Source organism: Rhododendron vialii, chromosome 11a (genome assembly GCF_030253575.1).
Source record: "Rhododendron vialii isolate Sample 1 chromosome 11a, ASM3025357v1".
Taxonomy (NCBI): Eukaryota; Viridiplantae; Streptophyta; class Magnoliopsida; order Ericales; family Ericaceae; genus Rhododendron; species Rhododendron vialii.
Window position 1 is genome coordinate 37806949 of NC_080567.1, and position 16995 is coordinate 37823943.

General features: G+C 40.7%; 1 protein-coding gene across 1 annotated transcript; it reads right to left on the minus strand.

The window, feature by feature from the left end:
* Nucleotides 1-166: 166 nt before the first annotated feature.
* On the minus strand, nucleotides 167-16492 carry LOC131307999 (zinc finger CCCH domain-containing protein 19). The gene is made up of 10 exons (XM_058334783.1): nucleotides 14820-16492; nucleotides 14615-14694; nucleotides 10549-10733; nucleotides 6125-7046; nucleotides 5902-6029; nucleotides 5552-5611; nucleotides 5420-5470; nucleotides 4232-4302; nucleotides 2635-2789; nucleotides 167-2534 (listed from the first exon to the last, which is right to left on the minus strand). The coding sequence occupies exons 1-10, from the start codon at nucleotides 16277-16279 to the stop codon at nucleotides 361-363; spliced, it is 5286 nt and encodes a 1761-aa protein (XP_058190766.1). The 5' UTR covers nucleotides 16280-16492; the 3' UTR covers nucleotides 167-360.
* Between the last annotated feature and the right edge of the window lie 503 nt (nucleotides 16493-16995).

Sequence of the window (16995 nt, forward strand, 5' to 3'; positions counted from 1 at the left end):
GAAAACTTGCTGGAAGCCTTGTTGTAATGACCTGTATCTGAATTGTCCCATTTTTTTTAGTTTTATACGTCCAACAACAACAATCACTAAAATAATACTGTACCATAAAAAGCTCAACGCCAAAATGCCAAAAAAAAAAAAAAGAAAAAGAAAAAGAAGAAAGAAAGAGAGAAAGAAACTGTAGTTTTTGGTAGAGTATTATTGCCAAAAAGGTAAATTAACGGTGCTGCTAAACTGCCGAAGTTCTACAATTATAATAAACCACCAAAAGGCTGAAGAAACTCGAAAAACTGCCTAATTAGCAAAATCTGTACAATATCCTGCGTCGCTATTTGCCCACTGCTACGAGATTCGAGAGTTTCACGTGTGCAGCATATCGCAATAAGTTCCCTTCTTGCAATGCCCGTGCTTATGGTAAGGGCAAACTGTATTCGGACCTTTCTGTAAGCCACCACTGCCACTGCCAAATGACGACTGCCTGGTGTTGTTCCACCGCTCGCCGCCGCCAAAACCAACCCTATCCCTTTGGCCCGAGAAACTATTCCGATTGTGTTGTTTATCGTCTCCCCGCATCCCGGAATTCCCAGGAGCCGATGAGCCCCACCCTGGATTTGAATTTCCAGGTGCTGCTGGCCCTTGAACAGTAGTGGTTCCTGGATTTCCATTTGGGGTGCCCCAAACAGTATTCACATTTCCCGGTGCCTGTCCTTGAACATTGTATCCTGTATTCCCAGTCGGTGCAACCCAGCCAAGATTTCCATTTGCTGGTTGAATACCAGATCCCGGATTACCTACTTGTGGGATACCAGATCCTGGATTACCTGTTTGCGGAGCCCAGCCTGGGTTTACATTACCCGGCGGAATACCTTGAACCATAGCTCCAGGATTTCCAGGGGTTGCAACCCATCCTGGATTAATAGTCCCTTGAACAGGGGCCCCCCAATTCATATTTGTAGCTCCAGGTGCGGGTCCTACCCAACCCATGTTTGGATTTCCAGGCATCGGAACCCAGACAGTATTTACATTATTTTGCACAGGGGGAAAAGCATTATTTTGGGCCACACCCATGCCCCAAGGTACATTGGGTGGAGCTGCAGGCTGGATGTTAGGTTGATTATTCGCAACTACTGGAGGCCTCCAAGGATCAGGTTGAGGAAAAGCTGGGAAAACTTGAGTGGAGAAGTTTCCAGTAGGATTCTGGATAGTAGATGGAACACCACCCCATTGACCATAAGCTGGAAGTGAAGGATTAGGTTCGGAATTCTGAGCTGCAGCGCCACCCCAGGTTTGAGTAGTTTCAGTCCCTGCATTTTGATGAGGTGCGGCAACCATTTCTTGTGTTTGGACCGAACCAGCTCCCCATTGTTGAGTTTCAACAGAAGGTTGTATCCCATGAGATTCACTGGTCAAAATTGTTTGAGAAGCAGGTAGAGCAGTTGTGGTGCCTACATAAATACCCTGCTGCTCAGATCTAGGAACCAGAAGAGAACTCGAAGAATCATTTTCAGAACCCCTAATAGACTCCCTACCAGAACTCAATACTGAAAGAGGGGTTGAAACACCTAATGATTCCATTGCAGCGTGCTCTTTGCTTCCACTTTGAGCGAACTGACCACTACTGACTGATGTAGCTACAGAAGGAGAGTGTGTGGGTCCTCCAGTCCATCGTGGAGTACTTGACATTGGAGTGGGAGACGGAAGGTTTGTTGAGTCATTTCTGCGGTAATCAGAACCCAACCTGTCAGCAGAACCTTTAGGGACCTCAACCGAAGGAGTGGCCCAGCCACTTGAAGAACTTGGCTCCAGTTGAGACCGAACACCAACTTCCTTTCTATGGTGTAAAGATGCTCCATAAGGCATCCCAGCAGGTGTGGATGAGAGACGTGGACTATGCACAGTTTGAGGAGGCACTGTAGAATTGTTGTCCATCGGTGGCAACTCTTTCTTCTGAAAAAACCTCCCAGCTAACGCATCTTTCAAAAGCAAAGAATCGTCTTGCTTTTCAGTGGTTCTCCAAATTCTCAGATCGACGGGAAAGTATCCATTACTATTCCACTTACGCAGCTGAACTAATGAAAATGGTCCTTGAATTTTTCCAGCTGGATCCTGATAATGCCATATTTTCTCGCTTTCGTTGATTTTAGTAGCAGTTTCTGCTACCCCGGCAGCAGCTAGAGATGGCTGCGAAGTTTCTGATGCAGCAGCACCAGAAAACGATTCTGATCTTGCAAAAGAACGGCTATCCCGTCCGATGGTTTCAGAATTGGTACCTAAGCGCACCTTGTCCATGTTCGCTTCTCTGTCTCTCCCCTGATTCCATACATTTTCATTCTTTATCTCACCCACAGCGGTAGCCTCTTCACTTTTGATAGGGAAATCCTTATTAGAGACGTTTCTGTTTGTTTCCCAATTCTTGCCAGAACTTGTCCTTGTACTGCTCCCAGAATCCACTGGAGAAAAATTTCCTCTGCGGGGAGAGATTGGTTCCCTTCCTATCCTGTTAAAGCCAGACCCTTGTGGCCTCGAGAAATTTTCTGCACACACAAGAGTAAGGTGGAAAATTAATATTATAGCCAAAACGGCTTAATTAAAATCAAAACTAGTCTGGAAACAACATGATAACACAGATTGGACCTTGTTTGTTATCCTCCATTTCAGAATCCTCTTCTTCAGACTCATAACTTGGATCCATTTTTGGGTCTGCATGTATTTTTGGAACTTCCTCGAGCCTACGCATACGCTCTTCAGGTGTTTTCAGAAGCTGCAGTTTCTCTACGCACTCCCTTAGCGTAAAACTCAGTCAAGGATTACTTCCCAACAATCAGAGCAAACTAAGGCCAATAACTCAAATCCAAACAAGCATACTAGTTCACTAGACCCAGCTCATAAACAAAAAGACCACCAACGCCAAACCAGACCTCATATAAGTTTAAATATAGTAAGCAATGAAGTGATGCAACCCTCTAGACAACTAACCTTCGGATATCAGCCATTGATAAAGATGATGATTCTCATGGAATTCTCAAAAAAAAAAAAAACAAGGACGTTTGGTATGCACAACAGGTGACAAAAGGTAAGAAAAATCAGACTACACAAATTATTCATAACCAGTTACAGCAACACTACAACTTAAGAGTGATACCTACTAGAGACTTTTTCAGCCTCATCCCCGGGAGCATCCAATATTGTAACTAAGCTTTTGAAAACGTGAAAGCTTTAGTCCTCAAAGACTAAATGAACGTAACAAGATTTTAGTTGGCGATTCTGTCAGCACCAACAGCAGAGTCCATGGAGGATCCCTTTGAAGTAAAGCATAAGGATACATATTAACCAGAAGAAGACAGTGAAGTTTCCAGACACATAAAAGGCGGCCAACAGAATCAGCTCCATCCTAAAAGGGCCGTTATACAACAAACACAGGTTCCTTAACAACCATAGAGTACAAAAGTTGCTTTTGTGGGTATTGTACATAAACCACTTGGTTGGACTTGAGAGATTTCAACCGCTAATCTGGTCGAGTTGGGGGGAGATCAATACTAGAGTATACTCGCATTCTTTTGAAAAACGGAAACACAAACACATTTGTTTGTCAGAATTTATAAAAACAACACACATAACTCTACATAGACGCTCTCCAGGCACACCCAATCCTACATACACGACTATCGAGAAAAATTATAATCTCAAAAGCTAAAAGCAACATTCTCCTTGGTGAAGCGGGCATAGACACGAATATGTGTGTGTGCATGCTGATATAAGCATACAAGAACAAAATGAATGTGATTCTCTGAGATAGCACCAATGGATCAATGTATGCACAAGCATGATGACAATAATTACATCACTATCCGAGATTGAACTCAATTGAGATTGGCCGGTGATTCCAAGACCCAAACCATTTGGAAGCCACACTCTCCCTCATTTTTTTTGGAAGAAAGGAAAGTGGCGACATCATGTAACTCATCAAGCCACAAACACTACAAAGTACAAAGCGCATACATATTTAGGCACATCTTTCCACATGAGAGAGAGAGAGAGAGAGAGAGAGAGAGAGAGAGAGAGAGAGAGAGAGAGAGAGTATTTGATAGTTTATCACAGAACAAACGACAAAGTGAAACTGATATAATCAATGTACAACCAAGCAGCATGGATAATAATAAATCTATTCCTAACAATCACCCAATTGCAAATAAAGTGCATAAGAGCCTCATAAACTAACAGAAAAGGATATTCCTTTTTACGCCCCATATCACTTGCTCGATCACGGAGATGACTAAGCCTCACCGTTTCTGTTTCCAGCCACTGCATTTTCACAAAGAGAATCATGCATCTAACTTTATAACAAAATCCAGACAAAAAAACTCTACATTAAAACCATGGAGAACTTATGGGACATATCCACAAAAATAATAGACACAAGGGATAAGTGATCATTACGAGCTTTGTAATAAGAAGTATTTAAATCTAAAAAATCATTTGTCTAGCCAATCTGAATCTCTAGAATGATCCCCAAAAAAGGAGAACATGACCTAAACTCAACTCAATGCTTCCTTTTTCTCTGGTTTGGATGAAATACAAATCCATGCTCCACGATATTAGAAATGCAGATCCATGCTCCACGATATTAGCAAGAAGACAATTAATTGACTCTTGGAGAAAAGTGAAACATAACGTTACAAAACACCTTTCCTCCATAGTCTCCATCTCCTAGGCACTGCACAAATTTGGATTCTAGAATCTTTATGCATATAGATTTTTCCTCTTTTTTTTTCTTTTCTTTTTTTTTTGTGGGGGGGGGGGGGGGGGGGGGGGTGTCTCAAAACTACCAAATATGACATACCTGGTGCAGCCAATCCCAACGATAAATGAAATCACGACTCTAACAACCTTCAAAAGCCTAAGCAAACTTATTGTCCAAGCTTGATTCCAAGTTAAAGAGAAGGGAAGTTCTTTTAAAGAGTTCATGATTAGTTGTGAGGGAAGAGAAGGGAGTCGCAAAGGTAGACTTTTAGCAATGGTGCAAGCAATTTAAAAACATTTGAAAAAGAGGCCCAATGGGTGGTATGGAGTGTTTATACTTTAGCATCCAAATGAAGTTGTAAATAACTTGGTACCTTAACCAACCAAAATTCTAAGTATCCATGGTCAGATGGGCTTCTCAGTTCATTTCAGCAATTACCTCTATTCAAGTCTAACACCACAATACGAAATAAAATGGGCAGTGATAATGCCAAAACCGTTTTTGTTGGTGCCAAAACTCCAATGCATAAAAGTCTTGTACATTGCACATGGTACAAGCTTTTTGTGCACTAGAGTTTTGGCACCAACAAAAACAGTTTTGGCATGATCATTTCCCAATAAAATAAAGAATTTCAACCTGAACATGATAAACCTGTGCAATTGCATCCATGAAACTTACATCATTAACCCTCGCTGCCTGGATTTCCATGGACTTGTCCAGAATGTCACCCTAGAAAATTAAGATACATTTTTAGAAATGTATTGCACTCCATATACGGGAAGTAATACAACAGAACGAACATCTAATTACCACAGTCAGCCTTTCTATAAGACCACATTTTATACTCTGCCGTAACCGCTTGCATTCATCCTAACATATAAAAACAAGAAACATGTCAACAACTTATGAAAGGGCACAAATACATCATTCTAAGAAACATATATTACCAGATGCTACTGTGCAACACAATACATATGCTGTCTACCATCATTGCACTCTTTTCAATACAGGGCGAGGATCGTGGGTTGCTTAAAAGATAACTTAGTGCTTATTAACAGTACCCTTTCTGGCATCCCTAATAATATTGTTCTTACCAAAAAGATCTAAAAAAAGTAAAGTTATTCAAAGAACAACAGAAATGAAACTTCCAATACTCTTACCTCGGTAAACTCCTGGTTTGAAATTGTGTCAATTGATACAACCTCTGTTTTGTTTAAATTTAATATTTCTAGCACAAGATCCGTTGTCTTTTTACCAACTTTATATGGCTCAGCTGCTTTCCTTGTTCCTGAATACAAATCATTCAAACATCAAGAAATCTTACCAAATGATGGCTCATGCACAAATAAAGAGAGCTCACAAGATCGGAATATAAATACGTACCTACAACTTGGACTAGCCTATACATGTCTTGATTTTGATTGCTACCAGAAATCCTTATTCTCACAAAAGTACCAAAAACCTTATCATTGAATTTCTCAATATCTTCAAGTAAATCCTCCACCAACTTCCGCCTTAAGTAAATTAAACTAATGTTGTGGATATCAATGGCTGCATAATCACCAAGATTCGATTGGGGTCCTCTTAAATCACCCTTCCTACGCATTTTACGCCTCCTATCTTTACTTCCTTTTGTGGGGGCATCAGTGGTCCCATCAGCCTCCATGTGGTTAACTACATTATCCACAACACTCCCTTGGACGTCATCTGGTTGAGAATCTTCTTTTACAAGAAAATGAGATTCTAGCAGTTTTAACATTTCAAAATGCCCCACACGAGCTTTTCCAAATAGATTTTCAAGCCTTGAGTCGCAAATGATTTGACTTTTCTTACGAGGATCACGAAGTTTGTTTCTTTTTATATACTCAAGCAGCAGGGCCTGTACATCAAACTGAGATAAAACAGAGTTGTCACCATTTTTCATGTGCATAACAAACTCAAGAAGCTCTTTCGATGCCCATTCAGTGTTGCTGGGTATAGAAGCCCCTACAGCATCGATGACTACCCTCGAACTTGGCGAATCCTCTTCCTTGGTAAGGGATTTCGACTTTTTCTTGGCCTTCCTTCTTTTAGCTCTTCTCGTCACCATGTTCTCTGAACTTTCTGAGCCAGAACCTTGATCCTTGGTAGCATCAAATACCTCCTCAGGAGATTCCTGCTTACCAGCCAATACATCAGACCCCTTCGATGGATTTTTAGCCTCAGCAAGTTCATCTGCAGATAGAGATAATTTTGCTTTTAAATCTTCCCAGTAATCCTTGAAAAGATACTCCCAGCTGCTCTTATCATCAAAATTTACACGATCCTGAACAGGTAGAATACAAAAGACAAATCAGAATGCTAATAAGAAATTAACGGTATTTACTACGTAAGCAATACATATTCATAACTTATATATTTTCATCTTTGGGAAAAAAATTGATAGCAACTTTTTACACAAAAATTCCCATGGTAGGATGGATAACAACTAACGAAACTATTCGTGTGACAGTAGGAGTTGCACCCATACAGAATAAGTTGAGAGAAAATAGATTAAGGTAGTTTGGACATATTTACCATAGAGTCATAGACCTGCAGACACATTAGTCAAGAAGAGTGACATGATAGTAGTGGATAGTTGGGCTAAAGAAAGAGGAAGACCTACTGACTTTGGATACCGTGATAGGAAGGTCTTGGGCTTACTGAATCTACATAAAGAGGTAGATCTAGACAGAGCTCAATGTAAAAACATGATTCATGTAGCCGACTGCAATTGATTGGGACACAAGGCTTGGTTTGGTTTAGTAGGATCACAATAAAGGATTTGAAATAGGTAGAATACAACTAGAGGTTACAGACTCTATAGACCATCCATCCGTCCAATTGACATCCAGCTCACTAAGTCATAGCAACTCCTCTTTACAAAGGAAAACACTACCACAAATAGACGGTCCACAAAATCCTCAAGAATCTAATTTCAGATATACAATCCCAAAAAACGATTCGACCACAAAACAACTCTTTTAAGCAATAAACCGACTCCACCCCTTGGAAATATCTTCTATAACATTCTACCCAAATCAACCACATAAGGCAAATGTGAGCTGGTAACCTAGTAACCAAGCTTCCCTTTCAGATATACAATCCCAAAAAACGATTCGACCACAAAACAACTCTTCTAAGCAATAAACCAACTCCACCCCTTGGAAATATCTTCTATAACATTCTACCCAAATCAACCACATAAGGCAAATGTGAGCCAGTAACCAAGCTTCCCTCCTCTATTCCCAACCCTCAACCCTCCCTAACTCCCAATCAACCCTGCCACATCCACATCAAGCACTCAATCCCGAACAAGGCAAAAAACCAAGGACACTCCTTTGCAATCAGATATTGAGGGGCAGATGAGAAGCCAACTCCCTATCATTGTTGTACATTCTCTTAATGGTGTTTTCACGGTTCCAAATTGAACTCTATGCCTCAATCAGAAAGTTATTGTCATGAGTTGTAGGGGTCGCCCATGGGTACATATGGGGCATACTCACTAAATGAATCTAAATTTAAAAACCATTTGATACCATGAGAGATACATTCAAATATTCCATGGAAAGAAAGCAAACAATTATATCATATCTTCCTTCATTTTCCAAGGTAAAATGGTATGGAAGGCACCATTAAGCATCTTATACATGAGATGGTTTATACAGCTAATACAAGTTTTATGTATGCTACGCAAGACCATAGAACAAGACAAAATCTGCCCTACCTTTCCTTATTGGTCCCTTGCTTTGAACCATGTAGCTTAATTGGTAACTGGATTGTTTTGGGAATTTACCTTAGAGAGTGTAGTCTACGCAACACAGACTAGGGTACCAGTATGCAGTGAGTTTATGCATATAGGGTGGGACCAATCAAATATCAACTGCTAAAAATGGGGCATTTTTATTTTCTTCATATGCATTACCTTACTAAATATGCTTGTTATGACATTCCAGTAATGCATTACTTCGTATGTCTGTAAGGTAAATGTCCAAGTAAGCATGCCATATAATTAGATAATACTTGGACACTATTGATATACGACACATGTAAATGTATTAACCTGTACAATTTAACGTGGACAAAATCAATGGTCATTCATATCATATCGTGCTCTACTTATATATTAACATGTACAAAATCATAATTATAACACTCCGTCCCACATCGGAAGTCTACATGGCTGATCCTAGATATATAAGGAACCTGGGCGTAAGCATTTTGAGCCACGTGGTTAGGCTCCAATAAGTTATTGGGCCAGTGGTCTACAGGGGGAGGATGTTACAGGTGGCATTAGAGCAATCCGTGTACATGACCATATGGGCTCGAGAAAGTTTAGTTGCCTGGTCGCGGCGAGTTCGAGGAAAGTCCAGAAAAATTCTGCCTCTGCATGTAGGTAACTCTGACCATAGCGAAAAGACCAGGTAAAGCCATGGTGACTCTATTGCTCAACCTCGTGAGGGTATAAAGTTGGGGAGTTGTAACACCTCGTCTCATATCGGAAGTCAACATGGATGATCCTAGTTACACAAGGAACCATGTAATTTTGAAGTGGTGACTAGTACTCAACCCAATGTTCTAAAAGTCGCTCGGCGTTCGTCGCTCGGTCCACCACCTTCGAGCTTCGAGACCTATTAATCGCCGATTAATCGGCTTGTAGCAATTAGTCGGGTTTTTATTTATTTATATATAAATACTCCCCAATGACAACTCTCATAAAAAATTAAACATTCATCTATCAATCCAACATCAATCGTTTTTCAAATATGACATAGAAATCTCTCCTTTACAGAAAACTGTTAACATGATTATAACACCAACTGGTATTGGTATGGGCCGTTCATTTATTAGTCACTTACCAATTATAATAACTTTATTTATATACACCAAACAATACTACACTTCGTGTTAAGATTTAATAAAAAATATTACTACACTTTGTTTCCAGAATCACTAACGTGTCAATATGGGTGTGGGCTTTTAAAAAAAAAACACTAATGTTCGAGGTCGGTGGAGACGTGGAGTGAGAGGAGATCTTGAATTTGAGAGAAAGAGAGGCGATAGGCGGCTCGGAAATCTCGTGTTTTACACAGAGATATGACAGGTGACTCCGAGATCGATCAATCGATGACTGGGTGTTGAACAAGCCCTAAATACTGTGATTCAAAACCCTTAAACTGGTATGAGTATATAACAGTTACACCCCTTGATTTTCCAAAATTATAGATTTTACCCTTATTAATCGCCGATAGCCGACTAATCGCCCATTAACCGATTAATCTACTTATCGCTGCTAGACGCCGACTGACTAATCGCCGGTTAATCGCCGACTAACTCCGATTAACCTCCTGACCTACTAATTCAACCTTCGAGGCATTAATCTAATCGGTTAGGCCAAATTTCCGATTAATCGGCGATTAAATCCTTCTTTTAGAACACTGACTCAACCTCGCGAAGGTATAAAGTTGGGAAGTTTGTAACACCTCGTCCCACATCGGAAGTCAACATGGATGATCCTGGTTAAATAAGAAACCATGTTATCCATGTAAGCTATTACTAGTAACTTGGGCTTGACATTTTGAGCCACATGGTTAGGCTCGAATAAGTTATCGGGCCGGTGGTCTACATGGGATGTTACAATAGCCAATAATAAGAATCATACTCTACTACTATATTATCACCATGAGAAGTAGAATAGCCCATTCCACCGATTACATCCCCCCCGACCCCCGGCCCAAAGGACCAACCAAAAATAAGGAACAAAAAGACCATGAGAGTTGTGCACTTACCTCCTCGCCTGCCCGCTCATTATTCTCAATCAACATCACAGTTTTCATGCAAGTCTCGCAAAAGCCCTTGTTGGCTCTGACACAAAAGAAAACAGATTCCTTGATGCACGCCTTGCACAAGGAAAATGTACAGGTATAACACATGTAGTGCGCATTCTTCCCACAGTGACTGCAAAGATGCCAACCTGAAATCCACAAATATGACAACTTGTATTCAAAATCAAGACAGAACCCTTCAAAGTCAAAATTATCCACGTACACATACATCAAATAGCAAATTCCAGGAAATTAGAATAGCAAATGCAACATTGTCTGACAAGGAACGTAGAAATGTGTCCTTCGCACAACAATAAAGGACATACAAAAAGTAATATTGAGCCACAAACGGAAGGAGCCATCAGAATGAAGTTTTCACCATGCACATACATGATAGACATTGTAATGATAAAAATTGACACAAGTGCTTGAAGAAACTAAAAAGTGCCATTGATGCATTGACCAACCTTTATATATCAAGTCTTGACCTTGGAGAGAGAGGACAGGAGGGGGGAGGTTTCCCCAGGTAAGTTCTATATACCAACCTGTTACATCTAAATTCAGGTAGATGCGAGGCATATTCAGTAGCCATTTGGGAGTTGGTAATTTCAAGAGGATATGTACGCATGTAAGGGATATGTGTCCAAATATTGGGTGTGCTACACGTGGGAGTGGTGTGGCCTGGAGTGGACAGACTAGTATTGTGTCCATGGCATACGTACATAATCTATAAATATGTTAGCATATTAGATAAATGAAGAAAAACGGGGACACAAAAAGTAGCAAGGATGAGAGAGAGAGAGAGAGAGAGAGAGAGAGAGAGTATAAAAAAAGTTACAGAAGAAAGGGTAGGCTGGTTTGGGGATGTGGAGAAAAGATGCATAAATATGGGTAGTAAAATTATTTGTAAGAATTTGGGTGGATTAATGGTCTGGACTATTGGTGTGTTTCAAAAGGTTTTTGACAAAATTAAATAGTAGCCTAAACCACCAGGTTTGGGTCTAGTTTTGAGTGTAGAGGGTTTTTTCCCATAAGAATGGAATTAGGTGTGAGTTCATGCCTGGTTATGGGGTTTTATATCAGTTTTGTAAACATAAAATTGGGATCTGGAGTGCTGGACGTGGTATTTCCTTTATTTTAGTTATTTTATTTATTCCTTAGCAGAGATTTAAATTTTGGGTTGTTTCAAAAAAAATTATAAAGGCGTCAGTTTCTCAATTGTTTTAGTTCAGCCAACATCCGACACAACAAAAAATGGGTGGTGTAGGGGTCCCCAGGGATTGCTCTAATCCTCGTATACAATAGCTTGACTAGCTTGTGACAGATAGTACATTACATAACAATGTAAACCGAGATATCTAAGAGGGAACTTCATTACAGTGAACCGACAGAACCTTCTATATTTCTTTAATACTCCCTCCATCCCTATTTAATTGTCCACGACGGTTTTGCGGACATTTTCAACGGTTTATATCTCTCAACGTATATTGCTAAAAATATGCAATATGGATTTTGTTTGATAAATCTCAATTTTTTCTATAAGACAATGATTTCAAAAACATAAAACATACTATACGTCAAGAGATATAAGCCGTTGAAAATGCACGCAAAATCATAGTGGACAATTAAATAGGGACGGAGGGAGTAACACCTACGAGGTTCTTATTCAGAGCTACGTGGAAATAGAGATTAATATGATCAAAGCACAACATTAACAATTTTCTCCGTGACTGAATGTAATTTTTTTCTATAAGTAAGAGATTATATTTTCAAAAAGGCATTAAGGGAATGCCGCCCATATACAATAAAAGGCCACAAGACAAAAAGGCCCTATACACTAGCACTCCTATGCGACTGAAAAAGCTCAAACCAATCTAAAACCTGTATGTAATGTATCGCCTATCATAGAAAAGTAATACGCCCCTCAAAGTTCAGTGTCATCCAGAGGAATAATTATGAAATTTTGGCCCCATTACTCAAGCCTGAACAATATGCTATTTTCATCGTGGTAAATCAGTTGCCTCCATTCCTTCACGTTAGCCATATCCCATGATGATAGCACGTGGATGTATATTTTTCTCTACGCGTAAAACAACAATAAAAAAAATCATAAACAACATAATTCAAAAGGAAGATGAGAAGAAGGCAAACAGTACAAATCGAAAGTGGAGGTCCTAAGTCTGCATCCCATTGGAACCAACACCAGAATTTATCCCGAGTACTTGCCACATGCATGTGGTATGGGCACAAAACATGTCTGAGAACTAGCTGGACGCTAGTCATACACATAGTAATTCATTATGGACATATTTTTCCCATAACATAATTTACATGGGAGGAAAAATAAAAGCAGTTTAAAAAATCATTAAAAAGAAAAAGAAAAATCACAAAGTACAAGGGAGGGACAACAATAGTACTCAAAAGTAGAGGTCGTTCACATCCCCTTAGGCCCCGTTTGTTAATCAGATTCAGCCTTGGGATTGGACTAACAGTCCTTCCGGACTGTGAATCTCTTGTTTGGTAACACAAAATCCCTCCGGATTGTGAATCCCATAATTCCCATGGGACGAGCAAGCCTCCTAAATGGGGGGAATATGGGGGATTGGTAATACCCCCATGAATTTGGTATTCATAATCCAATCCTAGGTCTTATGAAGGAGAAAGACAAAACTGCCACCGGAGAAACAGATCGATCACGACCACCACCGGAGCAAAAGATCACCACCAACACCACAAAAACACACACACACAAAATATGTATGTATATGTGCCGATCGAGAGAGAGAGAGACCTTGATTATGAGCTTGGTTGGGTCATCATCTTCGTTGTCTTCGTAATCTCCGCTTGGTTGGGTTTTTCTATGGGTGTGGTGTGGGTGGACAGAAAGAGAGAGACCAACCCCTTCTCATTAACAATCTCAATCTTAATCTCATCTCCTTACGAATCCCACCCATCTATCACCGTTATCAAACGAGGCCTTAACCAACACCAGGCATTTATTCGAGTAGTTGCCCCAAACTTTTTCCCTCTCCAGCATATCTCTCAAACATCAAATATTTATAATAATAAATAAAAAATGACAGTTTTAGTATCTTTGATATGCTCCACCAGATATCTCAAATGCTATCTCTTCAAGTTTTACTTCTCACCCTTCAAATTTGAAACTAATGTTCACTTATTGCTTAACCTTTTACTTTTCTTAAGTTTTAAGCTCTAAGTTTGTCTTTTGCAAGGATTGTCATTTTCTATTGAGAAAATAGTATTTGAAGGGTCTAGTATAGTGCCCCATAAAAAAGAAATCCTTCAAACTGTTCAAATTGTTACATGAGGTAGCAAAAGTAAACATTTGGTGTTAAAACTAGAAAGATCTGCTAAAGATGTTACTAGGAGAGCACAAGGAAAAATATAGTAACAAACTAAAATATGAACATAGTGGGTGGAGTTTTGTAAATAAATAGATGTGCTTTTACATGATTAATTTCCGGTAAATAATTGTTTTATATTTGATATCTAATTATTTAACAAAACTACTCTTCAGGTCTAGAAGCACGTTAGATTCTAATAGTGTAATATCTACACGTTTACCCCTATGAACCAACATTCTAAAGCTCGTGGCACAACACGCATTTGGATCCCAAATTCCCAATCCTATTTCTCATAACATAATAATCTGCTTTCCGAGGAACGTAGGTTACAAACTTTATCAAGCCAAACATTGACCGAAAACTATACATGCTTCAACAGCTATAGAAGTAAAAGGCCTCGGAAAAAAACACACTCATCAAAGTTCTTTCGTTATTTCTATGAAAAAAGGTCCAATGTCTTAATTTTCAATACCCACAAAAGGTCCACCCAAATATTAGCTAAAACTACAGAGGCCAATCTAACAAACCCAAACCGCAAAGAGCATAGAAGACACGTCACACAAGAACCAACATCCAAACAAACAAAAATGCAACCTATCACTGTTTAAGGGAGAATGTGCTAGAACAATTTCAAGAGAAGCTAGAGATCAAACAAAACAACTTACCACAATTCCAACGACCCTTAGCTCGAAAGAAGGCCTCGTCCCGATTAACACAAGAAGGGTGATATGCCTTGGGGCATCCCCTAAAACCCAAGACCAAACTCGATTAACAACAAACGAAAAACACAATACAAAAAGATTCAACACAAACACAAAACATATAAACATATAGCACAACATAATAAGCAAACTACTTTCCAGCAATCACCTGCGGTCGCATAGCACCAAGTCTCCACCATCGAAGCAAATGAAACAAACATCTTCTCCGATGACCTTCTTCCTAGGTGGAGGTTTAGCTGGAACTTTAGTAACCTTCCCTCTCTTCCGCTTCCCACCACCACTAGCTCCTTTATCTGCCTCTGGCGTCTCTCCTACTTCTGTCTCAGTCTCCATCTCCGTATCCACCATTGGAGCCTCATCCTCTGCCTCCGCCCCTTCATTGTCCTCCGCATCAACACTTTGAGAATTGTCCAATAGTGGAACAGAGGTACTTCTGCCCTCATTGGTCACCTCAGCCTCCAATTCCTTCTCCATTTCCGTGTCTTCCAACCCACTCTCTCCCTTCATAACGGCTTCCTTATCTTCATCCTCTTTGGCAGCAACAGCCAACCCTACACCCAGCACCTGCGAATCATCTAATTCGGAAACAAACTCCCCCACTCCACCTCCTAATTCCTTCATCTCAACCTCGTTTTCCAACTCTATTTTATTGCCCCCCTGCAAACTCCCATCCACCACCACTTCACCTGAGATGGGTGACTTAACATCAGCTAGCTCCGACTCATCCAACCCGGGTTCACACTTCGATACACCACCTTCTACCCCAAGAAGCTGCGAATCTTCGAATTCAGAAACAAAGTCCCCCACTCCACCTCCTAATCCCTTCGTCTCAACCTCATTTCCCAACTCCATTTCACTACCACCATGCAGACTCTTGCCTCCCCCAACCTCCACACCATCCACATTCGTCGACTTAACATCATCCAACCCCGGCTCCGACTTTGACACCCCGCCCTCCACCCCAACCACCTGCGAATCATCTAACTCAGACACAAGTGCCCCCACACTGCTTTCTACTTCACCTACAAACTCGGTCTCAACCAGGTTTTCATTTTCCCAGTCCATTCCACTGCCCACCGGTGGAATCTCACCTGCCGCCACTTCGTTCTCATTCGGACAATTAACACTACCTAGCTGCAATTCATCTACGCCCTCCACCTCACACTTACTCTCCCTTTCGCCGCACGCTGTCGAAACCTCTACCTCCGCCTCCACTGCTTCGCTGTCGAGTCGCGAATAACAATCAGTAGGAATCTCCGTCTCCTCAACCCCCACTTCAATCTCTTTATCATCATCCAACCCAGAATCAGAAACAACCACGTCAGAGGTCTCCGTTTCCTTAAGCGGCGACGTGGAAACAACAACTAAGGGCAAATCGTGCTTCTCCGCTGCCGCGTCGTCGTTTTGGGCCTCAACCGACGTGCTGGAGACGAGCAGTTGGGAATCGCCCGACGCGGCAACGGACTCGCATTGTTCGGTGTTGGTAACGGCGTCGCCGTCGTCTACTTCTACGGTGTGTAACTGTTTATCTTGGATAGTTAAACCAATGTCTCGTTGAGGAGACGATGATGAGTCGGGAACGTTCTTAGGTTCCTCCTCGTCTTCCATTCGATCGAATTCAAAACCCTAACCCTAGGTTGTGTGGATTACATATAATAAATACTATTTCGATATGTGTTTGTGTACGAGTGAGTGAGTTGATTGTCGTTATCGTAATCGTAAAGCGTAACACGTACAAGGAGAGAGAGAGAGAGAGAGAGAGGGAAAGAGAGAGAGAGAGAGAGAGAGAGAAGGAGGAGGAGAGGGCTTTGGTGTTAATAGGGCTCAAGGCTTTTTAGGTTTGCGGATTAGGTGAAGCGGAAATTGGACGGCGGGGGAAGAAAATGTCGTCGGGAAAGGTCCAGGTTTGTGGCAGCAATATCCAATGTGCCACTGGGCCTAATGGGCTGGTAGTTCATTTTGGGAGGTTACATTGAGGATCTAGTGGAAACTTGGACCTACAATTTATTTGCCACGTACATTGGGCTTGAAAGCCCAATGAACTACCATCGTAAGGGCCGGTTTGGCTAATAAAAAGCCGAATTTCCTTTCTTTTTTGTCTATTCAATTTTTTTTTTTAAATTCGTTAATTTTGAGTCAATTTTTGTTGTTATTCAAGTTTTTTTTCGCGTCCATAGTTTTGCTTAGCAACTGCTTTGATGAACCGGCTTTTATAAGCAATTGAATATTCGTTATCACTATCACAAAAGTTGTTATTCAATCATGTACTTATGGATTATGCTTGATGCGTTATCTTGCAAACAATAAAAACTCTTTCGGGTGGA